A 26,104-nucleotide genomic window follows, 5' to 3' on the forward strand; every position below is an offset into this window, starting at 1 on the left:
AGCATACACCCACGTGCCATCTCCTCATTAGTTTGTAGGAGCATATACCCACGTGGGTGATTGAAATATGAGGTCCACACTCCAGTCAGTTGTAGTAATGCGCCGTAAAGTTGGTTGCCAACCGCCATATAAAGTCTAAAGAAGAAAAAGAAGCCTGAAGGAAAGTGGAGAGATGATGAGAAACTAATTCGGTTTACCGTTTTATCTGTGGATAAATTGTTGGATTAGAGGACCTTGTGAATTTCAGGTAAAATAACAACCCAATGTTTATATCCCAGGACAAATTAGCTAGCAACAGCAAGCTAGCTATCTAGCTAAATTGCCATAAATGTTTAATGCTTTTTGACCTGTCCCCAAATTAATATAATTGGTTCAGAGTTTGCTTTGATATTTCAACCTGCGTTTCCTGATCACCTCTGGTGTGGGGAGACAAAAATCAAAATGCGCGCGATGGCGCACGCAGACGCACACGAGCGGACTGGTCAGCATGTGACCGTAGGGCGCTACAGATGGTAGTGTGTAAGGCCCAGTACATCATGGAGCCAAGCTTCCTGACATCCAGGACCTATATACTAGGCGATGTCAGAGGAAGGCCCCAAAAATGTTTAAAGACTCCATCACCCAAGTCATAGACTGTTCTCTCTGCTACCGCACGGCATTCAGTACCGGAGTGCCAAATCTAGGACCAAAAGGCTCCTTAACAGCTTCTACCCTCAAGCCATAAGATTGCTGAACAATTAATCAAATGGCCACATGGGCTATTTACATTGACCCCCCAGGCTTTGTTTTTACACTGCTGCTACTTGCTGTTAATTATCTATGCAAAGTGACTTTACAAATTACCTCGACTAACCTGTACCCAGGTACATTGACTCGGTACCGGTACCCCCTGTATATAGCCTCGTTATTGTTATGTAATTTTCTTGTGTTATTTAAAAAATGTTTTACTTTAGTTAATTTACTAAATACTCTATTTATTGAACTGCATTGTTGGTTAAGGGCTTGTACGTAAGCATATTGCTGTAAGGTCTACACCTCTTGTATTCGGAGCATGTGACGAATAACATTTTATTTTATTTTATTTTATTTGACAATGAGCTTACTGACAGTAAGATCATGTCCAAAAGAGGGGGGAAGGCAAATCTTAGCATCATTTCAACGGCATACTCCAAAACTGGTTGGCTGACTTCAGCTTTTCAGCAGTCAGCCTTTATCTCGATTTACACACCCTGCATCTGAACTTCTGAACGGGGAGGGGCAACAGAAACAAATGACTGGAGAAAAAGAAACACTACTTAAGCAGCCATTTTGGATACAGTCACAGACGGTGTACTGTTTCATTGCATAACAGATTTACATTCAAGGAGATATCCATAGACAGACACGATTTAGCTTCCAAATCTCACATCCTGGGACTACGGTAAGGAAATAGCCTAATTTAACACGGAAGGCTTTTGGACAGTTTCCCATGTTTTAACAATGTTGAGCTATGCATGCTGACAGAGTAGCCTTTGTGAAACTGCAGATGACTGCAGTACTTGAGGGCCGTGTTGAATAGTCCTGGTAGCACAGCTAAAGAGGATGAAGAAAATGTATCTTTCTCTCTCCCCAGGTTAAACTACTAGCATGGCTGAGTCTGCAGCCTTGATTTCAGATGGTATGTGACATACTGGCTTTGTGATCAACTCTTAACTCACAAATGATACTGAACTATTTTCATATGGCAAAGGACATAACATTTATCCAAATATTGAATGATTTTATCATGTTTCTCCAAGAATGGTATATGGGAAAAGACAAAGGGAAAAGATTTCACTTTCGCTATTTGATAAAGAGAGGAAGTCCAGCGGCAAAGCAGAGGGAGAAGATGCAGCACGATAAAACTGGGTTGACATTCTGCTTATTTTCTCATAAATGAAACATCGGATCGCGACACAATTTGCCGTTCCCAAAACTAGAATGTGTTATGAACAGAGTGCACAAATTTTTTAGACTTGGGTCATTGCCAAACTCTCTAGAAATAATGTTATTTAGAAGGAGTGCAACGGTAGTTTCAAGTTCTGGCGTACAAACTCATACAGAGAGTAGGCGTTCCCTGAAGTAAATATGCAAATGCATGTTAAAATATGCCAATAGGATATTGCTAGCTCTGAGTGGAGCTTGGCTATGCCCACCTTGCCTCTTTTTCCCACAACATGACAACGATTTCCATTTTAAATAGCCCATATGAACTATCTTGGGTTAGCTGTAAGAATACGTCTATACATTGTAAATACAGTTAAATGCTACCATGTTTTGTACAAAATCAAAGCAATGATTGTCCTTAAAGATTAACGTTGTGCAGTAAACCGTGGGGTGTTGGGTTGAGTGTACAGAGATTAACACAGAGACAGGGAGGTTCTAGTCAGCAAACACGGCTTTACTAGGCAATAAAATACACATAACAACGAAATCACGTAGGTTTGGCTCGGCTCTTCTCAGCATCTGCTCTGTGTCGGTCCCTCTGTTCTCCCCCACAATGCTCCTTTTATGTGCCTCCACGGCTGGTTGGCACTTTCCCGTATTACCTCCACTTGGAGCCATGCGTGTCAGGGTGCCCAGCCCGTGTACTCCCAGCAGAGGGAGCCAACGTCGCAGGACATACCTCCCCTCTATTACCAACCGCCAGGGTAGAGTTCCCGGGGACCACAGTTGTTATAAACTGTCAGGAATGATGCCCTGCAATGTCAATCACAGAGACCATACCAGATACGTTGACAGATGTTTGTAAAGTCATATTTGTGAAACGTGATATTCTAATCTTTAAAGCTTCCCTCCTAGTCCTACCCACTTAGGAGCAGGTTCACAGAGATGATGTGATAACTTGGCTTGATAACTTTGCATCTCTCATATCTAACATCACTCCCAGATGCCCAGTTTGTGGATAAGCACAGGGCTGAGCTCATTCAGAGGATTATCATAGTGATGCCCATAGCAGATGACCTACTCCAGAGGTGCCTGATCCATGAGGAGGTGTACTCTAATATCCATGCTACCAGGACCAGCCAGGAACAAATGAGACTGCTGTATGAGGCCCTGAATTCTGGAGGGGTAAAGGTGAAATCAGCCTTTTACAGGATTCTACTGGAACAACAACCTCAACTAGTCCAAGATCTAGGTAAGATAATCTATCTCCCTCTGTGTGCTGCAGAAATACAATGTATAAAGTTGGGATATCTTGGCTTTTTACACGTTTGCTATTCATCACTGTCCCATGAGTTAAATCAAAGACAGTACCTCAATCGCAGCTCAGCCCAGATGCAATGTCATTGCTGCGGGTTAGGATAATGCTTACCATATGTAAGGATCAGTTGATTATGCATCAATTAAGACACTACAGGCAATGGTAAACAATGCTGAGTCTCTCTACATCCACACCAAAAAACAAAAACACTGATGAGAAGGCATTGGTTACTATTAATGATCTGTTGCTCTCTCATCCCAGGTGAACCCTCTGCAGTCCATGTCAGCACAACTCTGAATTCTAAAGACAAAGGTAAATTACATGAAATATTGGCTTCGCGATCATCAACACTTGATTGACTGACTTCCTACAAGATTAAACTGTGACCTGTGTTAAAATTGTTTAAAACGAACAAATATGTTTTGCGTTATTCACCAATGTTATTATTTTTCAGATGAGAATATTGAAATGTGCCAAACAGAATTGAAATCGTACCTGAAGAGAACATTTGAAAGAATATTTCCAGGAATAGCTACACAAGGACGTCCTACACTCCTAAATAAGATCTACACAGAGCTCTTCATCACAGAGGGTGGAAGTGGTGAGGTCGACAAAGAACATGAGGTGATGAAAATTGAGGCAGTATTAAGAAGACCAGCGACACAAGAGATACCAATCAAGTGCAACGACATCTTTAAACCCTTACCTGGACAGGACATGACTATCAGAACTGTACTCACAAAGGGAGTCGCTGGCATTGGAAAGACAGTCTCAGTGCAGAAATTCATTCTGGACTGGATTGATAGAGATGCTAATCAGGATATACAATTCATATTTCCAATTCCTTTTCGGGAGCTGAATTTGATGAAGGAAAAGACGCTCAGTTTGATTGACCTACTTCATGATTTTTTTGACGACATCAAAGAATCAGGACTTTCCAACTTTAAAAAAGTCAAAGTGTTGTTTATCTTTGATGGGTTGGATGAGTGTCAACTTCCTCTGAATTTCAACAGAAATGAGATCTGCTGTAATGTCACAAAGTCAACCACAGTGGATGTACTTCTGACAAACCTCATAAAGGGGAATCTGCTTCCTTCTGCTCTTCTCTGGATAACTTCACGACCAGCAGCTACCAATCGGATCCCTCCTGAGTGTGTTGACCAGGTGACTGAGGTACGAGGGTTTAGGGATGAACAGAAGGAGAAATACTTCATGAAGACAGTCAGTGATGAGAAACTAGCTGAAAGAATCATTGCACATATAAAGTCATCAAGGAGCCTTGACATCATGTGCCACATACCAGTGTTCTGTTGGATCTCAGCCACTGTTCTAGAGAAACTGTTGAGTAAAGCAGAAAGTGGAGACTTGCCCAAGACTCTGACACAAATGTTCTTACAGTTTCTGATCTTCCAAATAATACAGACAATGAGGAAGTATCATGAAGACCCTGACACAAATCTCCACTGGGATAAAGAGATCATTATGAAACTTGGAAAACTGGCCTTTGAACATCTTGAAAAAGGCAACCTGATCTTCTATGAGAAAGATCTGAAAGAGTTTGGCATTGATATCAGACAAGCTTCTTTGTGCTCAGGAGTGTTCACACAGATGTTAAGAGAAGAGTGTATGTTCCAGGAGGTGGTCTACAGCTTTGTTCATCTGAGCCTTCAGGAGTTCATTGCTGCTTTGTATGTGTTTCTTTCATTTGAAGACAACAATGAGGATGTTATAACACCCCAACTACCATCCTCCTCAACTGGAATTGTCTTGTATGAAGAAATTCGTCCTGACAACATCTACAAGAGCGCAGTGGATAAGGCCTTAACGAGTCAGAGTGGACACCTGGACCTGTTCCTGCGCTTTCTTCTTGGCCTCTCACTGAAGTCCAACCAGACACTCCTTCGAGGCCTACTGACACAGACAGAAGGCAGCTCACAGAGCAACAAGGGCACAGTCGACTTCATTAAGGACAGGATCAGGAAAAATCCCTCTCCAGAGAGGTGCATCAACCTGTTTCACTGTCTGAATGAGCTGAACGACAATTCTCTGGTGGAGGAAATCCAAATCTACTTGAAGTCAGGAGGTGTTTCGGAGGTTGAACTCTCATATTCTCATTGGTCTGCTCTGGCCTTTGTTATGTTGTCCTCAGATGAGGAGCTGGATGTATTTGAGCTGAATAAATTTGTCAGATCAGACGAAGGCGTTATGAGGCTGTTGCCAGTGATCAAAGCCTCTAAAACGGCTCTGTAAGTACTCTGCTTTTTGTCTCTCCCTCCCTCTACTTCCCATAAACATTCAACAAGTGACAGGTAGTCCTATCTCAGATTCAGATACATGTTCAAAACATACAAACCTGGGCTGGGCTATGGACTAAAGTTGAGAAACACTGGACTAAAACAGAGTGGTATTTTCAAATGTTCCTTATTTCCCCAAGGATGAATTCTTGCAATATCACTTGGAGATGTTGTGAGAATCTGGCCTTGTCTTTCGGATCATGTACCTCAAGTTTGAGAAAGCTGGACCTGAGTCACAATGGCCTGACTGATTCAGGGGTGGAACTGCTCTGTCTTGGACTGGGCAATCCACTCTGTAAATTGGAAACACTGAAGTGAGTATTATGACTATTACATGATATTATTGTTATTTAGGTAACACATCTATATCCAATTTATTAATTCTGTCTCGTAAAACAAATTATTGTGTAACTTCTCAGCTATTTGTTGTGTGTCCTGAAAGAGTAAAACCCTTTGTACTTATCTGCAGGCTGTCAGGCTGTAAAGTCCAAGAGGAAGGCTGTGCTTCTCTGGCTTCAGCTCTGAGGTCAAACCCATCACACCTGAGAGAGCTGGATCTGAGTTCCAATAACCTAGGAGATTCAGGAGTGAAGCAGCTCTCTGCTGCGCTGGAGGTTCAACACTGTAAATTGGAGACACTGAGGTAAGTATTCTCTCCACTCAACAGGTTACGTTGTTAACTTTAGAGTAATATTTGATTAAATATACAGGACCAATGTTCTTTTTTCAGTCTGTTTGAGTGCAGCTTAACTGGGACATGTTGTGAAGCCCTGGCCTCAGCTCTGTGCTCAAGCTCTTCAAGTCTGAGAGAGTTGGATCTTAGTCGCAATGACCTGCACAGTATTGGGCTGGAGCTGCTCTCTGCTGGACTGAGAAGCACCAATTGTAACCTAGAAACGCTGAGGTGATAATTATGTTTAATCGTTTGTATTTCATAAATTGTAAACATTGTAAAAAAATCTCTTTTAAATAATTACAGAAGATGATATTTCACAAAGCAGAATGAATGACTCAGTCTAAGATTCTCTTTATTTTAAGCCTTTTCATTAATTATAATTGATTGATTTCTGTACATGACCCTTTCTGTTATTAAACACGATAAACTTGGTTGTGGTAGACATGTTGAGTAAAACAAATTATTGTGTAGCTTCTCAGCTCTTCGGTATGTATGCTGAAAGAGTGGAACTCTTTTCTACTTCTCTGCAGGCTGTCAAACTGTGAAATCGAAGAGAAAGGCTGTGCTTCTCTGGCTTCAGCTCTGAGGTCAAACCCCTCACACCTGAGGGAACTGGACTTGAGCTACAATCATAACCTGCAGGATGCAGGAGTGGCCAATCTTTCTGCTGCACTGGGGAATCCACTTTGTAATCTGGAGTCACTGAGGCAAGTGCTGATAAAGAATAGTGTTGTTAAATCTTGTTCCTGGAGACACCATCTGAGTTTCAGATAGTTGAGATACTGATGGTTGACACTCAAACTGTACAGACTCAGCTGAAACAGAAAAAACATATCCCTCTCTTATCTGAAGGCTTGAAACCTGTGGAGTCACAGAAGAAGGCTTTTCTTCACTAGCCTCTGCTCTGAAGTCCAACCCTTCACACCTGAGACAGCTGGACCTGAGCAGCAATAAAGCAGGAGATACAGGAGCAAAGCTTCTCTCTGCTGCACTGGAGCATCCAGGTTGTGAACTATTGAAATTGAGGTTAGTCTTTTTGTAACAATTTGTAACTAAACAGGAAAGGGGTTTAGATTTTTAGCTAAAGTTACTGTCACAGCTGGTATCAAGATGGAGTGAAGGCCTCTTCCCTTCCTTTGTGCAGGCTGTCATTCTGTCGTGTCCACGGGGACGGTTGCTGTTCCCTAGTTTCAGCTCTGAGGTCAAACCCCACACACCTGAGACAGCTGGACCTGAGTAACAATATCCTAGGAGACTCAGGAGTGAAGCTGCTCTCTGCTTTACTGGAGGACCCACACTGTGAAATCAAGACACTGAGGTACAGTTATACGACTTACAACAATACTTCATTCATATAATTCCTTATTATATTTGGAAAGAGTCAAACTGTGAAGTTCTGTGGCTCTAAGCTATGCGTTTAAAATTAGGATGAGGCTGCGTGACTGAAGTTAATTGCCCTGTTCTTCCTCATCCAGCACCACTGGAAGCATCTTCCTCAGAGCTAAAGAACCAAATTAGAGTCTATGCATGTGTTACGACCATTAAATCGCTATTTAGACTGCCTGTCTGTGTTGAGCTTAGGTTGTAATAGCCCACAGACAAAGAAGTTTGTTGTACAACATGTCGATCGTGTCTTTTGTGCAACATGTCGAAATTTATAGGCTATACCAGACAAAAATGCCTGACCAAAGAAAATGCCCCCGAAGGGGATGGCCACTGTTTTCGGGCTCCTAACCAACTGTGCTATTGTGTTATTTCGCATTGTTTCTAACTTATTTTGTACATAAGGTTGCTGCTACAATCTCTTATGACCCAAAATAGCTTCTGAAAAGCAGAACAGCAATTAATTACCTCGAACTGGACAAAGTGTTTTTCTTTAATGAGTCCACGCAAAGGATATACTGTTTCTCCGAGACCAGGCCCAAATCCCCGCCACTCATGTGAAAAAAAGACGGAGGTACAGGGGGCGGAGATTGGGGTGCCTTATGGGAATTCATCAGCGAGTGGGTAACCCGTCTCTACCATCCGTTCTATTGGCCAACGTGCAATCACTGGAAAATGACCTGGATCAGCTCCTTTCAAGACTATCCTACCAACGGGACATTAAACTGTAACATCTTGTGTTTCACCGAGTCGTGGCTGAATGACGACACAGATAATATGCAGTTGGCTGGGTTTTCCATGCATCCTCAAGACAGAACGTAGATGTTCTGTGTTTATTTGTCAATAACTGCTGGTGCTCAATGTCTAATATTAAGGAAGTGTGGTGGATATTATAATTTAAGGATTTGCTGGAGTCCAAGTCAAACTAAGATTCTATATTTTTCTGAGCTCAGGAGAATAACATAGTTACACTGTGCAGTGCAGTGCAGACATTCTGAATTCCGAAACATTGGGTGATAAGCACAAATCTCTACAGTTCCCTGTTCTTTTGAGGAATTTCAGTTCTCCTTTTATCTATACAAGGACATAGGAGCAAGCTGGTTTGCAACCCAGTTATACTCAGAAAAACAGGAGATTATAATAGTACAGTTTCACAAGGTTAGTCACATACTCAGTTATGTGGACACATACAATTAAAATGTCCCATAACAGAAGTCTTGCGGTATTGCTCGCCTGAGAAAGAGTACCTCATGTTAAGTTGTAGACCACACTATCTACCAAGAGTTTTCATCTATTTTTCTTAGCCGTCTATTTACCACCACAAACCAATGCTGGAACTAGGACCGCACTCAACAAGCTGTATAAGGCCATAAGCAAACAAGAAAATGTTCATCCAGAAGTGGCACTCCTAGTGGCCGGGGACTTTAACCCCTGGTCGGGCTCCGTCCCATATGTGAGATCCAGAGAAAAATCCTATCGCCATTAGCATAACGATTTATTTTTTATTTTTTCAAATATAGGACTATGTTATATCGTTTTTATAGATGCACCTCTCCTGAATCGAACGACGTTGTCCGATTTCAAAAAGGCTTTACAGCAAAAGCAAAACATTAGATTATGTTAGAGGAGTATATCGTAAAAGTAGCCATTTTCCGACCAACCACATGCATCACAAATAACCAAAAAACAGCTAAATGCAGCACTAACCTTTGACAATCTTCATCAGATGACACCCCTAGGACATCATGTTACACAATACATGCATTCTGTTGTTCGATAAAGTTCATATTTATATATAAAAACAGCATTTTACATCGGCGCGTAACGTTGACTAACTATTTCCCCTCAAATGCATCCGGTGAAACAGCGCTACAATTTACTAAATTACTATTCGAAAACATTTTTAAAATGTAATATTGTCATTCTAAGATTTATAGATGAATATCTCTTGAAAGCACCTGTAATGCCAGATTTAAAAATAACTTTACTGGGTAATCACACTTTGCGATACTCAGAAAATAGGCTACCGTTACAGGTCAGCGCCATCTTGGAACAATCGCATATCAAATCTAGTCTTGTATACTATTGTCAATAATCCCTTACCTTTGATTATCTTCATCAGAAAGCACTTCTAGGAATCCCAGGTCCACAACAAATGTATTTTCGTTCGAAAAAGTTAATCCTTTATGTTCCAATAGCTTGTTCTTGTTAGCGCGTTCTGAAGGCTGCACCAAAAGTTCTGTCGTGCGCGGGACTCCACTTTTGAAAAAATGCATTTTTTTTTATTTAGGTTCGTTCAAACATGTCAAACGTTGTATAACGTAAATCTTTAGGGCCTTTTTCAACCAGAGCTCCAATAAGATTCAAGGGGGACGATTGCATTGTGTTTCAAAACGTTTCGAAAGGGGAGGGTAGCCAGGGGCGCCGGCGTCAAAATGGTGATGGCCCTCTCCGTGTGACCACGTTCCACTGCGTCTCATTCATTCAGTTTTCACAGTAGAAGGCTCAAATCACTTTGTAAAGACTGGGGACATCTAGTGGAAGCAATAGGAAATGCTCAATGAACCATTGCTCACTGTGTGATTTACAGGCAAACTGATGAAGTTGAGTCCGCAATTCAGAATTCCACTTCCTGTTACGATCGGTCTCGGGGTTTTGACTGCCATATGAGTTCTGTTATACTCACAGACACCATTCAAACAGTTTTAGAAACTTTAGGGTGTTTTCTATCCACAAGTATTAATTATATGCATATCCTAGCTTCTGAGTTTGAGTAGGAGGCCGTTTAAAATGGGCGCTTTTTTTTTTCAAAAATCGCTGTAGCGCCCCCTATCCTAGGCGAACGACAAGAGGTTAATGCACGCAAACTTAAATCCTTTTTACCTCATTTCTACCAGCATGTCACATGTGCAACCAGAGGGGAAAAAACTCTAGACCACCTTTACACCACACACAGAGACGCATACAAAACTCTCCCCCTCGCCCTCCATTTGGCAAATCTGACCATAATTCTATCCTCCTGATTCCAGCTTACAAGCAAAAACTAAAGCGGGAAGTACCAGTGACACGCTCAATACGGAATTGGTCAGATGAAGCGGATGCTTCACTACAGGACTGTTTTGCTAGCACAGACTGGAATATGTTCCAGGATTCATCCAATGGCATTGAGGAGAATACCACCTCAGTCACCGGCTTCATCCATAACTGCATCGACGACGTCATCCCCACAGTGAACGTACGTACGTATCCCAACCTTGGATTACAGGCAACATCCATACCGAGCTAAATGCTAGAGCTGCTCCTTTCAAGGAGAGGGACACTAATCCGGACGCTTATAAGAAATCCCGCTATGCCCTCAGACGAACCATCAAACAGGTAAACTGTCATTATAGGACTAAGATTGACTCCTACTACACCGGATCTGACGCTCGTCAGATGTGGCAGGGCTTGCAAACTATTACAGACTACAGGCGAAAACCCATCCGCGAGCTGCCCAGTGATGTGAGCCTAACAGACGGACTAAATGCCTTTTATTGTTGCTTCGAGGCAAGCAACACTGAAGCATGCATGAGAGCACCCGCTGTTCCGGACGACTGTGTGATTAAGCTCTCCGTAGCCGATGTGAGCAAGACCTTTAAACAGGTCAACGTTCACAAGGCTGCAGGGCCAGACAGATTATCAAGACGTGTACTCAGAGCATGCGCAGACCAACTGACAAGTGTCTTCACTGACATTTTCTGTAATACCTACAGTTGAAGTCAGAAGTTTACATTCAACTTAGCCAAATACATTTAAACTCAGTTTTTCATAATTCCTGACATTTAATCTGAGTAAAAATTCCCAGTCTTAGGTCAGTTAGTCTCACCACTTTATTTTAAGAATGTGAAATGTCAGAATAATAGTAGAGAGAATGATTTATTTCAGCTTTTATTTCTTTTATCACATTCCCAGTGGGTCTGAAGTTTACATACACTCAATTAGTATTTGGTCGCATTTCCTTTAAATTGTTTAACTTGGGTCAAACATTTTGGGGAGCCTTCCACAAGTTTCCCACAATAAGTTGGGTGAATTTTGGCCCATTCCTCCTGACAGAGCTTGTGTAACTGAGTCAGGTTTGTAGGCCTCCTTGCTCGTACACGCTTTTTCAGTTCTGCATAAATGTTCTATAGGATTGAGGTCAGGGCTTTGTGATGGCCACTCCAATACCTTGACTTTGTTGTCCTTAAGCCATTTTGCCACAACTTTGGAAGTATGCTTGGGTTTATTGTCCATTTGGAAGACCCATTTGCGACCAAGCTTTAACTTACTGACTGATGTCTTGATGTTGCTCTATTTTGTGAAGTGCACCAGTCCCTCCTGCAGCAAAGCACCCCCACAACATGATGCTGCCACCCCCGTGCTTTCACGGTTGGGATGTTGTTCTTCGGCTTGCAAGCCTCCCCCTTTTCCCTCCAAACATAACGATGGTCATTTTGGCCAACAGTTCTATTTTTGTTTCATCAGACCAGAGGACATTTCTCCAAAAAGTATGATCTTTGTCCCCATGTCCAGTTGCAAACCGTAGTCTGGCTTTTTTATGGCGGTTTTGGAGCAGTGGCTACTTCCTTGCTGAGCGGCCTTTCAGGTTATGTCAATATAGGACTCGTTTTACTGTGGATATAGATACTTTTGTTCCTGTTTCCTCCAGCATCTTCACAAGGTCCTTTGCTGTTGTTCTGGGATTGATTTGCACTTTTTGCACCAAAGTACGTCTCTACATCCTGAGTGGTATGATGGCTGCGTGGTCCCATGGTGTTTATACTTCCGTACTATTGTTTGTACAGATGAATGTGGTACCTTCAGGCATTTGGAAATTGCTCCCAAGGATGAACCAGACTTGTGGAGGTCTGCAATTTGTTTTCTGAGGTCTTGGCTGATTTCTTTAGATTTTCCCATGATATCAAGCAAAAAGACACTGAGTTTGAAGGTAGGCCTTGAACTACATCCACAGGTACACCTCCAATTGACTCAAATGATATCAATTAGCCTATCAGAACCTTCTAAAGCCATGACATCTTTTTCTGGAGTTTTCCAAGCTGTTTAAAGGCACAGTCAACTTAGTGTATGTAAACTTCTGACCCACTGGAATTGTGATACAGTGAATTATAAGTCAAATAATCTGTCTGTAAACAACTGTTGTAAAAATTACTTGGTCATGAACAAAGTCGATGTCTTATCCCACTTGTCAAAACTATAGTTTGTTAACAAAAAATTTGTGGAGTGGTTGAAAAACTGTTTTAATGACTCCAACCTAAGTATATGCAAACTTCCGACTTCAACTGTACATGTTTCAAGCAGACCACCATAGTCCCTGTGCCCAAGAAAGCGAAGGTAGCCTGCTTAAATGACTACCGCCCCGTAGCACTCACGTGGGTAGCCATGAAGTGCTTTCAAAGGCTGGTCATGACTCACATCAACACCATCATCCCCTCAGGCGTGCATCCTTAGTACACTCCTGTACTCCCTGTTCACCCACGACTGCGTGGTCAAGCACGACTCCATCACCATCATTAAGTTCGCTGACAACACAACAGTGGTAGACCTGATCACCGACAATGATGAGACAGCCTATAGGGAGGAGGACAGAGACAGGACAACAATGGAGCTGATCGTGGACTACAGGAAAAGGACTGCCGAACACGTCCCCATTCACAGCGATGGGGCTGTAGTGGAGCGGGTCAAGAGTTTCAAGTTCCTTGGTGTCCACAACTCGCCTTTTCCCCCTCAGGAGACTGAAAAGATTTGGCATGGGTCCCCAGATCCTCAAAATGTTCTACAGCTGCACCATCGAGTATTCTCACCGCCTGGTATGGCAACTGCTCGGTGTCTGACCGTAAGGCGCTACAGAGGGCATTGCATATGGCCCAGTACATCACTGGGGCCAAGCTTCCTGCCATGCAGGACCTGTATACTAGGTGGTGTGAGAGGAAGGCCCAAAAAATGGTCAAAGACTCCAGTCACCCAAGTCATGGACTGTTCCCTCTGCTACCGCACGACAACCGGCACCAGAGCGACAAGTCTTTGTCCAAAAGGCCCTTAACAGCTTCTACCCCCAAGACATAAGACCGCTGAACAATTAATCAAATGGCCACACAGACTATTTACATTGATTACCCCCCCCCTTTGTTTTAACTCTGCTGCTACTCGCTGTTTATTATCAATGCATAATCACTTTACCTTTACCTACGTGTTCAAATTACCTTGACTAACCTGTACCCCCGCACATTGACTTGGTACCGGTACTCCCTGTATATACCCTCGCTATTGTTATTTTATTGTGTTCATTTTTATTTTTACTTTCGTTTATTGAGTAAATATTTTCTTAATTATATTTCTTGAACTGCATTCTTGGTTAAGGGCTTGTAAGTAAGCATTTCACGGTAATACCTGTTGTATTCGGCAAATGTGACATACTATTTTATTTTATTTGAATCTGTGTATAGAAAATCCGGCACATGCACAGAAACCTTTTTTCCTATCGGGAAGAGCATTCCAGAGAATTCAGCAATGCAGCCACTCCTTTGACGTTATAACATTATATTTCTTTCTGCAGGCTTACAGACTGTTACATTTCAGAGGAAGCATTTGTTTCTCTGGCTTCAGCCCTGAAATCAAACCCCTCACACCTGAGAGAGCTGGACCTGACCAGGACGTATGGAGGAGACTCAGGAGTGAAGCTGCTCTGTGCTGGACTGAAGGATCCATGCTGTAAACTGGAGAAACTGAGGTGAGTTTTATAATCGGCAGTGTTTAACTAATTACTGTGGTTAAGAGAGAATTCTGTTTCTCATTATCTGTTGACATTTTTACCAGCCTGTTTTGTTGTAAACTGAGTTGGGAATGCTGTGAGGCAATGGCAGCAGCTCTCAGCTCAACCTCAAGTCTGAGAGAGCTGGACCTGAATCACAATTATCTGGGGAATTCAGGAGTGATGATGCTCTCTGCAGGATTAGGCAATCCTCACTGTAAACTGATGATTCTGAGGTATTGGATTTAATTGAACCATTTTTATTGATTTTAAAGTCACCAATTATTTGTCTTATTTTAGATTTTCTCAACCTTTGAATTGAATTTCAGAAATGGCTAAGTGAATTACTTTCATCCTCTGCAGGCTCTGTAATTGTGGTATGAAAGAAGAAGGCTGTGCTTCTCTGGCCACAGCGCTGAGGTTAAATCCCTCTCACCTGAAAGCTCTTGACCTGAGTTCCAATTCTCCAGGAGACCCAGGAATGAATCTGCTCTTTGCTGTGCTAGTGGATCCCTGTTGTAAACTGGAGATTTTGACGTGATTAATCATGACAAACCTTTGTGACATTACAATCACTGCAATTTGCTTATTCCATGTTGTGGGTTTGATTTATTTAACGCTATGGTTATAGATGTATTATACAAACTAGAAAGTCATTCCTATCATATTACAGTTGTCATCCTAAGTTTCAGTGTTTTTGTTTTCCCTCCAGTCTGCATAACTGTAACCTCACCGAGAATTGCTGTGCAGCACTGGCCACTGCTCTCAGCTCAAACTCCTGTAGTCTGAAAAACCTGAACCTGAGTGACAATAACCTATATGATTCAGGAGTACAGCTACTCTCAGCTGGACTGAAGAAAACACAGTGTAAACTGGAGACACTGAAGTAGGTTTACATGGCTTAGCCTTAGCCAATGCAGATTTGGGCTTTATACTGAAAAGTTTTATACAATCATTTTTGATCTGACATGGAATAACTGGATTCTCTTCCTGTAGGGTAGCAAACTGTAAGTTCAAAGAGGATGGCTGTGTTGCTCTGGCCTCAGCTCTAAGCTCCAACCCCTTCCACCTGACAGAGCTCGATCTGAACCAGAACAGGTATGGGCGTGGAAAAGCCTTGCTCAAAGCACTGCAGAAGGATCCACACTGTAAACTAGAGAAAGTGGGGTGAGTGGTATAGTTGTGGTATAGTGTCAAGAGTATCACAAATGTCATTCAATATGTGTTTGTGTTTGTTAATATTGCAAGTCATTGAGTTTCATTGATAATGCAAGGTGACTGAAAACAAATATACCTTAATAGTGGCACAGTAAAATGATAAAGAGCTTGTGTTGCACTCTTTATTACACCGTATGTTTCTTTCCGATGATCCTGTATTTAGCTCTCCTGTATACATACGACTCATTATTGTTCTGCAAAATCCTTTCTTTTTTTAGATTGGTCCCAATGTGAAAGAGCCATCTTCGTACAGGACATAGTAATCAGCCGCATTCTGAAGAGACAGTCAAGAAGTGACGTGGACACAGTGCTCAACCGTTCTTGAAACCACTGAACTGAAAACATGCTGTGTGTAGACCAAATAGACCAAACAGATGCAGCGTAGCATTAAAAACAAGTGAGATTAATACACTTTTTGATTATGCTTTATCATTTTGAAGACGCTCAACACCTACTTTACAAATATAATGCATTTGTATGCAGTACAGTACTGATCTTTGAAAAATATATAGGCGTATGTATTTTCCTGGATATATGTGTACATATTTACAAGGTTTTATACACATTGTATAAGGGGATTGATTGTCAATGTTCTATTTAATGTCATAGGAATAAAATACAATGTTAGAATGGTACATCATTGTGCATATTCTTAGACATCCTCATCAAATGAATATCTTAAGATAGTTTGACGTACATGCGCGCGCACACACACACACACACACAGGTCTGCTGGTTTAAAGGCTTTATTCTCCTGTTTCCATTAGGGGCCTCATTAGTGTCCTCATCCGGGCCCTGTGAAAAAGAGACTGTTTGTATAGTAAGTCCAGTGCAGCTAGATATGTGACCATGTCAATATGTATTTGATTGTGTGAGTGTGTATTCGGCCAGGTGCATATGTGCGTCCATGCGTATGTGCTAGTGTTTGTATATGTGTATATGCTGCTGTGTGTGTGTGTGTGCGTGTGCTGACATTTGCGTGCATTTGATCTTGCCTGTGCTAGATGGTTGTAGGTCTGAGTGTGGGGGGCCGCTGTACCGTCGTAGACCTCTCCAGAACAGGAAGAGAGTCTAGACAGAGGCCAGCAGACACTACTGTGAACATGATAGAGCTGCCCTTGACTATGTACACACCCGCACGCTGAGGGAGACGACGGAGGGAGAAAAAGAAAGGAGGGGGTTATACACAGAGATAGAGACACACGCACATACACAGACAGTACAACACACCTGTTGGTCTGTGTAGAGTGCTGTAGCCTGTGTAGGAATGAGGCTGTAGGCCAGCAGAGCACAGCACCCCAGCAGTAGGCTGAATATGTTCAGGCCTATCAGTGTGGTCAGCTGTTCAACACGTTAACAGAACAGTGAGCATAACTACTTAACTTAAAATAACAAATGGTGAAACACTTCACAATCACAGAAGCAATGAATTTAGCGACTCACTACTAACTGTGGCGAACAACACAAAAGATTCACTAGGGTGAGACTTCAAAATTAGGATAATAAATTCTAAAATATATCATACATTTTTTGATTAATCAGATCGCTCATTGAATAAAGCACTTGTGATATATGCCTAGTTAAATAAAGGTTATATAAAAAATAAATACAACTATATATACTCACATTGAGTTTGTTGGGTTTCTTCTGAACTTCCATTGCCAGCCCTCCAGTGGCCAGATACTGTAACAACACAATAACCAGCCTAGTGACATCATCTATACCAGGGTCGTGTTCAGTGGGCACATCATGGGAAAAACATTTTGAAACAGGTAGTGACAACATAGACAGTGTCAACCGGGGATGCCTAGGCATTACCTCAGTGGGCTAACACAGTCTTGCATAAGATAGTGAAAAGTGAGGTCTCACAAACAGGCCGGACCAGACTGTTGTAGTCAAGGAGACGGAACATTTGAAGCTCACGCAGGCGTAGGTTACTGTGGTTAGGATGGAAGCCAGAGTTTATTGGCAGGATGCATACCCTGGCGTGGTAGATCCCTCCACCAATTCATGGCTCGCTATTGAACAAGATAATACACAACACCTTTCTTCCAGCACTTCTCTTTTCATCAACTAAATCCCCTACAGGTATTACTGCCAACAACTTCATGCAAAAAAAAATCATAAAATTTTTTTATCAAATAAGGAAAACATTCGGTCTTCCGGAGACCTCTGTCTGTACTCCTATTTGCCATAACCATGCCCCCCCCCCCACTAACTGACAATACTTTTCTATAAACTCCCAACACCAACTTATTCAATACAAAGTGATTCACAGACTACACTATTTCACTATTACAAATTACACTCGTTTTACCCCTCGGTCTCTCTGATATGTTACTCAAAAGTATACAGCTGCAGTGGCGATTTTAACATGTAAATCTTTGTGGGTCCAACATTTTTTTTTTACAAACTATGGCGTAAGAGGACAACAAGCGGATAAGAGGCAATCCGTAATTTAAAGAAATTGAACCCTGTGGCACCCCCATAGAGAATGCCAGTCCGGACCTCTGGCAGTCTCTATGGGGGTGCCACAGGGTTCAATTCTCGGGTCGACTCTCTTCTCTGTATACATCAATGATGTCGCTCCCGCTGCTGGTGATTCTCTGATCCACCTCTACGCAGACGACACCATTCTGTATACTTTTGGACCTTTGGCAGTTTCAATGCAATAATTTCAATATTTCAAACATACGACTATTTTACACCATTTGAAAGATAAGACTCTCGTTAATCTAACCACATTGTCCGATTTCAAAAAGGCTTTACAGCGAAAGCAAAACATTAGATTATGTTAGGAGAGTACATAGACACAAATAACCACACAGCCATTTTCCAAGCAAGCATATATGTCACAAAAACCCAAAACACAGCTAAATGCAGCACTAACCTTTGATGATCTTCATCAGATGACACTCCTAGGACATTATGTTATACAATACATGTATGTTTTTTTCAATCAAGTTCATATTTATATCCAAAAACAGCTTTTTACATTGGCGTGTGATGTTCAGAACATGCATTCCCAGCAAAAACTTCCGGTGAATTTACAAAATTACTCATGATAAACATTGACAAAATACATAACAATTATTTTAAGAATTATAGATACATAACTCCTTTATGCAATTGCTATGTCAGATTTTAAAATAGCTTTTCGGCGAAAGCACATTTTGCAATATTCTGAGTACATAGCTCAGCCATCATGGCTAGCTAATTTGACACCCGCCAAGTTCGGGGCACACTAAACTCAGAATTAGTATTAGAAACATTTTATTACCTTTGCTGTTCTTCGTCAGAATGCACTCCCAGGACTGCTACTTCGACAAGAAATGTTGTTTTTGTTCCAAATAATCCGTAGTTATGTCAAAATACCTCAGTTTTGTTTGTGCGTTCAGGTCACTATCCAAAGGGTAACGCGCAAGCGCATATCAAGACAAAAAAAATCTAAATGTTCCATTACCGTACTTAGAAGCATGTGAAACGCTGTTTAAAATCAATTTTTATGGTATTTTTCTCGTAAAATAGCGATAATATTCCAACCGGACAATAGTGTATTCATTCAAAAAGGAAAATAAAAAATGGCGTGGTCTCGTGAATGCGCATTTCCAATCTCTTAGTCACCAGGCAGACCACTGACAAACTGAGTTGATATACTCTGCCCAGAGACAGGAGATGCCTCAATCTGGTTTCAGAAGGCTTTAGAGAGTCAATGGAAGCCTTTGAAAGTGTCACGTAACCCCACAGATCCTGTAGTTTTGATAGAAAAGCAAAAGGAGAACTACAAATTGTCACACAGGCCACTTCCTGCTTGGAATTTTCTCAGGTTTTTGCCTGCCATATGAGTTCTGTTATACTCACAGACACCATTCAAACAGTTTTAGAAACTTCGGAGTGTTTTCTATCCGAATCTACTAATAATATGCATATTCTCGTTTCTGGGCAAGAGTAGTAACCAGTTTAAATCGGGTACCTTTTTTATCCGGCCGTGAAAATACTGCCCCCTAGCCCAGACAGGTTAAGACATTGAGAATTAATGTATGCTTTTGTACAGTCTGATGTGACCATTGTATCTGTGTTGGACAGTAACTTAAAGGTTCATGCGAACTGGAAGTGTGACTTCTTTCCCAAATGATTTCGTAAAGTTTTAGGCATTTCGTCATCAGTTTTTCCATACCAAGAATAGATGAGGCTTGATGGCAACAAAACCACACACAACTGCAATGCAACTAATCAATCACAATGACTATCTGCAGACTAATGTGTCCCTAAAGGCACCCTATATAATGTTCTACTTTGACCGAAGCCCAGTGGGCCATGGTTAAAATGAGTGCAATATCTATTGGGAATAGGGTGCCATTTGGGATGCATCCCGCCTGTCACTGAAGTCCCCTGATGGCTGCATACCGATGGTCCATCTCTCTACTCATGGATTGGTGTAAGCATTGCATTGGTGTAAAGAATCACAATGTATTTCAAGCACTGTAGTTGGTCAGTAAAACATCCAAAGAATGCAGGTAAACAACACCCCCCTCAGGAAAAAAAATATTATATTGAGAACTGTCTGGAATCTGTTGTTTCCCTGTTCGCTACTCAAACATATTTTACTTAGTCATAGACTAAATTAACTACACAGAACCATCGTGGAAAAATGAAAGACCTGTCTCAATAATAATATGTGTCCCAGTGCTCAAACGTCAACATGCCTAGCTCCTCCCACTGGAGCGTTGTTTACATATCACATTTTGCAATAACAGGCACTCATAACATCTTGATCCAGTCGCGAGTTGTCTTATCACATTGGCTGCGCTTGAGAAAAAATACATTTAAAAAGGTTAATCTAAAAATGTACTGGTTATAGCATTGGCCATATGTAGGTCAATCTTGTTGACCCCTAAACTTACACTTAGTTTAAACTGAAGCTGTAAACATTTCTGTGAGTTTTGGAAACTTCCAGATTGGCAGTACATCATGGACCCAATGACATTTGGAAACAAACCAATCAAACGACAGAATCATTCACAGTCAATTTGGCTGGTCATGACTCACATCAACACCACTGTAAACCCTAGACCCACTCCAATTCGCATACCGCCCCAACAGATCCACAGATGACGCAATCTCAATTGCACTCCACACTGCCCTTTCCCACCTGGACAAAATAAACACCTATGTGAAAATGCTGCTCATTGACTACAGCTCAGCGTTCAACACTATAGTTCCCACAAAGCTCATCACTAAGCTAAGGACCCTGGGACTGAACACCTCCCTCTGCAACTGTGTCCTGGACAACCTGACGGGCCGCCCCCAGGTGGTAAGAGTAGGCGACAACACATCTGCCATGCTGATCCTCAACACAGGGGCCCCTCAGGGTGCGTGATTAGTCCCCTCCTGTACTCCCTGTTCACCCACGACTGCGTGGGCAAACACGACTACAACGCCATCATTAAGTATTCTGACGACACAACAGTGGTAGGCCTGATTACCGACAACGATGAGACAGACTATAAGGAGGTCAGAGACCTGGCAGTGTGGTGCCAGGACAACAACCTCTCCCTCAATGTGAGCAAGATTGATCGTGGACTATAGAAACAAAAGGGCCGAACAGGCCTCCATTATCGTCGACAGGGCTGAAGTGGAGCGGGTCGAGAGTTTCAAGTTCCTTGGTGTCCACATCACCAATGAACTATCATGGTCCAAACACACCAAAACAGCTGTAAAGAGGGCACAACAACACCTTTTCGCCCTCAGGAGACTGAAAAGATTTGGCATGGGTCCCCAGATCCTCAAAGAGTTCTACAGCTGCACCATTGAGAGCATCCTGACCGGTTGCACACCGCCTGGTATGGCAACTGCTCGGCATCTGACAAGCTGGCCACACAGCTCACGTCAAACTTTGTTATATTTGTGACGCTCAACGCCTGCAAGTCCTGCCTCTCAAACCTCCTCATTGGTTTTTAGAAGCATACACCCACGTGCCATCTCCTCATTAGTTTGTAGGAGCATATACCCACGTGGGTGATTGAAATATGAGGTCCACACTCCAGTCAGTTGTAGTAATGCGCCGTAAAGTTGGTTGCCAACCGCCATATAAAGTCTAAAGAAGAAAAAGAAGCCTGAAGGAAAGTGGAGAGATGATGAGAAACTAATTTGGTTTACCGTTTTATCTGTGGATAAATTGTTGGATTAGAGGACCTTGTGAATTTCAGGTAAAATAACAACCCAATGTTTATATCCCAGGACAAATTAGCTAGCAACAGCAAGCTAGCTATCTAGCTAAATTGCCATAAATGTTTAATGCTTTTTGACCTGTCCCCAAATTAATATAATTGGTTCAGAGTTTGCTTTGATATTTCAACCTGCGTTTCCTGATCACCTCTGGTGTGGGGAGACAAAAATCAAAATGCGCGCGATGGCGCACGCAGACGCACACGAGCGGACTGGTCAGCATGTGACCGTAGGGCGCTACAGATGGTAGTGTGTAAGGCCCAGTACATCATGGAGCCAAGCTTCCTGACATCCAGGACCTATATACTAGGCGATGTCAGAGGAAGGCCCCAAAAATGTTTAAAGACTCCATCACCCAAGTCATAGACTGTTCTCTCTGCTACCGCACGGCATTCAGTACCGGAGTGCCAAATCTAGGACCAAAAGGCTCCTTAACAGCTTCTACCCTCAAGCCATAAGATTGCTGAACAATTAATCAAATGGCCACATGGGCTATTTACATTGACCCCCCAGGCTTTGTTTTTACACTGCTGCTACTTGCTGTTAATTATCTATGCAAAGTGACTTTACAAATTACCTCGACTAACCTGTACCCAGGTACATTGACTCGGTACCGGTACCCCCTGTATATAGCCTCGTTATTGTTATGTAATTTTCTTGTGTTATTTAAAAAATGTTTTACTTTAGTTAATTTACTAAATACTCTATTTATTGAACTGCATTGTTGGTTAAGGGCTTGTACGTAAGCATATTGCTGTAAGGTCTACACCTCTTGTATTCGGAGCATGTGACGAATAACATTTTATTTTATTTTATTTTATTTGACAATGAGCTTACTGTTGGTAAATGGAATGAGTAGAAGGGAGAGTCGGTCAAGGACTGATTCGGACAAGGCGCTAAATTATATGACAAGCGATAGTTTATTCAGAGTGAAGATATTTGGTACAGCGTGCACGGACTCGTTCCAGTAGCTCTGAGGGAGCCAGCGGAAGAGAGCCCCTAAAACAGTTTGTTTACATGTTTTATACAACACAGAAAGTAGGTTGAGTCTTGAAGTCCTGGTCCTCTGGTTGGCTCAGGTCCAGGTGTTGTCACCGTCGATTGGCTCCATCTGTTCATGCGTCTTCCTGCGATCTTGCGCAATGTTCTGATGATGTTGAGTTTCTATCAAAGCTCTAAATCTGGGTGTGAGTGCCTTGGATAAGCTATGGCATATATGTGTGTGTGTGTGTTCCTGTTTTCACAGGGTCGAGCATGCCAGACACTGTTGCTGTTATCACGAGATGGGGCCCCCGTAGGCTTGTGGTTGGGCCAGTTCCTGTTATGTGCTGCAAGTGGAAACATCAGTTTGCTTGTGTAAGCTGCATTGAGACATAACTAGTTGGTTAGTGGAAAACATGTGTAATAGCTGCAATTCATGGTAATAACGTTTGTTAGCTTGGTGCATGTTAGAGGCACACTAAGTAGAAAATCTTACAAATTCTTACAAATCCCTCTCTTCACGTCTCCAAAGAGACGTGACATAAGCAGCTATAAGTAAAAACCCTCAGGCTCTTCCCAGTCTAAACTATTGTACCAGGTGGGCTCGTTATCACCCGGGAACTTAAAACCTTCACATTGAGGAGAGCCAACATTCATTTAATGCCCAGTATAAGGTAACTTTTCTGAGGCGTGACAGAAACAATGAAGCCCATGGCCAATATAAGGGAACTTTTTCTTAGGGAAAAAGTTTTAGATTCCCTCTCTTCACGTCTCAACCGAGACGTGACATAAAGTTAGACGTCTGAGTCCCCCACACCATGGTACGCAGATTCGTCCCCACTTCCCAGATCATCATAGTCCTCCCTCTCCCCTTCGGCTATCGCGTCGGGTTGCCTTCCCAGTTTCCTCAGCCAACAGGAGCCAGTTGTTAGAGGACCCGGAGATACCGGTAGCTATCTGGATGGTATCATCCACAGTTGGCGGGGAGGTAGCCAAACCGGACCCCATGCTCCATCCTTCCTAGGCGCTGCCTCAGGAGATGAAATGTTGTCCTTCACCGTGATTGCTGTGTTGGAGTGCATGGTTTGTCAGTGTAGTCAGTGGAGCGTTTGTGGATCCTGTGGTTGGTGGGTTGTTGCACCAGCCATGTGAGATTTCCTAAGGATACTCCAGTAATTATTATAAAAATAACAAACAGGGGAGCTGATATCCCCAGCCGCTCCCAGGGAGTAAGGTACCCCTTCCCTGGGCTAGACGCCTTAGGACGTGGAAAAGGGGGCTGTGGCCCCATTTCCCTCGTCTACTGGATCAGTGGTTGGGGTCGAATTAAGGGCGCTTAAGTCGGCCCTGGTTTCAGTCAAAGTTCTGGAAGGGGTTGGGGCTGGTGTGCAATGTGTCAGGTGGTGCCAAGGTGCGCCTGATTTACCTTTGACCTGGACTGAGTGTGAAGTAACCTCCTTCACTTCGTACGGTCCAGTCCACCTGGGATCCTGCCACTTTCTCTTGTGGACCTTGATCCTTACCCAGTCACCAACTTTTACCCTTGGTGGTTCCGGCTCTCCCGACAGCTCCCCCTCTTGGACACGGTGTATCTGTTTGGAGAGAGCTGCAGACAATTCCGTCAATTTCCTCACATAGTCTGTCATACCTATCTGGTGCACATCAAGAGGGGGCATATGACCTCCCTCTCTTGGTGGGCCTGGCATAACCCTTCCTTTTTAAACAAATGACTCTTGTTCTTCTCTACCTCCCCGTCTCTGGCTTCCTGCACTGCCTCTCTCAACCCACTCTCCATCGTGCTCAACTGGACCCTAGTCGGTGGCCCCCCTCCTAGATAACCTGCCTGCGTCCACTTCAACTTCAACCCCTCCCTAACCTTCTTTATCGACTTCCACTGTTCTTTTCCCCCTGACCTGTCCTGCATTTTCTGATCCAGAAAATCATTAAATTTCAGTTTAGGAGTATTAGGGATCGCCATATTTAATTAATTTCGGTGTGGATGTGATATCAGTATATATGTTAGACTATCTGACTACACTTAGCCCGTCACTGGAAGTTATTTCAGCGATGTATCCTTGGAGACAATTACTCTGCCTTAGCTCAGAGCTCCTCCCTCGTGCATTCAGAATTTATGTGGTGTTAATTGTTAGAGGCAGACGTTATGGAGCATGCAATTTACCCTCACTCTCATACATTTCCACAGTTATTCAACATATTACATCAATTTAACATTTTTACACATACATTTTATCAGTTACATCAGTTTAAACACTTCTTAACATGTATTTTGTCTATTCCTCATCGGTCACAGCCGAACTATATGGAATAATTTTTGTCCAAATTGAGTCTATTCCTCATCGGTCACAGCCGAACTATATGGAATAGTGCATCCTAAATACTGGCGTATCTAACCCCAGGACGTATCTAACGTCAACACATAATACTGGCGTCTCTAACCCCAGGACGTATCTAACGTCAACACATAATACTGGCGTCTCTAACCCCAGGACGTATCTAACGTCAACACAAAATACTGGCGTCTCTAACCCCAGGACGTATCTAACGTCAACACATAATACTGGCGTCTCTAACCCCAGGACGTATCTAACGTCAACACATAATACTGGCGTCTCTAACCCCAGGACGTATCTAACGTCAACACAAAATTTTGACCCGATATCCTTACTTCACTATCACATTGTCATTTCATGCATAAATTTAAACAAGAATTCTTACCCATACTCGGTACCACTGATCAAAATTTAGATATATCTATTCGACAATATGCAAAGTTTGATTTAACAGGTTTTGCTTACCTTTGTTTTAAGCTGGCCAGGTGATCAGTTTCCCGAGTTGAGTAGAATGGTTGTCCTCCCCCGTAATTTCACCCGTCCTCCACGAACCGTCCTTGCCTCAATTCGCCCTCTCTCATCCACTCCAACCAGTCTGGTTCAATTGTTTAGTGAACCATCCTCTGCTACCAAGTTTCTGTTGGTAAATGGAATGAGTAGAAGGGAGAGTCGGTCAAGGACTGATTCGGACAAGGCGCTAAATTATATGACAAGCGATAGTTTATTCAGAGTGAAGATATTTGGTACAGCGTGCACGGACTCGTTCCAGTAGCTCTGAGGGAGCCAGCGGAAGAGAGCCCCTAAAACAGTTTGTTTACATGTTTTATACAACACAGAAAGTAGGTTGAGTCTTGAAGTCCTGGTCCTCTGGTTGGCTCAGGTCCAGGTGTTGTCACCGTCGATTGGCTCCATCTGTTCATGCGTCTTCCTGCGATCTTGCGCAATGTTCTGATGATGTTGAGT

The 26,104-nt window shown here is 42.6% G+C and overlaps 1 protein-coding gene and 1 long non-coding RNA gene across 4 annotated transcripts; one reads left to right on the top strand and one right to left on the bottom strand.

Annotated features, from left to right (window-relative positions):
- The first annotated feature begins 1,113 nt into the window (after positions 1–1,113).
- Positions 1,114–16,216, top strand: LOC106597893 (NACHT, LRR and PYD domains-containing protein 12). 3 transcript variants are annotated; one of them, XM_045697122.1, is made up of 17 exons: positions 1,114–1,420; positions 1,613–1,657; positions 2,909–3,157; positions 3,485–3,535; positions 3,678–5,469; positions 5,658–5,831; positions 5,987–6,160; positions 6,248–6,421; positions 6,724–6,900; positions 7,046–7,219; positions 7,338–7,511; positions 14,169–14,342; positions 14,429–14,599; positions 14,727–14,900; positions 15,076–15,249; positions 15,360–15,530; positions 15,800–16,216. In XM_045697122.1, exons 2-17 carry the CDS (start codon positions 1,627–1,629, stop codon positions 15,813–15,815), a joined length of 4,050 nt encoding a protein of 1,349 aa, XP_045553078.1. In that variant the 5' UTR covers positions 1,114–1,420; positions 1,613–1,626; the 3' UTR covers positions 15,816–16,216. The 3 variants fall into 3 exon arrangements, 2 of the variants coding, with proteins under 2 accessions (XP_045553078.1, XP_045553079.1); XM_045697123.1 differs by lacking the exon at positions 1,613–1,657 and having other exon boundaries at positions 1,280–1,420; XR_006759720.1 differs by lacking the exons at positions 15,360–15,530; positions 15,800–16,216 and having other exon boundaries at positions 14,727–14,961.
- A 6,490-nt stretch (positions 16,217–22,706) lies between these two features.
- On the bottom strand, positions 22,707–25,895 carry LOC123727806 (uncharacterized). The gene is made up of 2 exons (XR_006759722.1): positions 25,607–25,895; positions 22,707–24,396 (listed from the first exon to the last, which is right to left on the bottom strand). It is a non-coding gene; the product is annotated as an uncharacterized lncRNA (long non-coding RNA).
- Positions 25,896–26,104: the final 209 nt, after the last annotated feature.

Source organism: Salmo salar, chromosome ssa16 (assembly GCF_905237065.1).
Source record: "Salmo salar chromosome ssa16, Ssal_v3.1, whole genome shotgun sequence".
In the NCBI taxonomy this organism is placed as follows: Eukaryota; Metazoa; Chordata; class Actinopteri; order Salmoniformes; family Salmonidae; genus Salmo; species Salmo salar.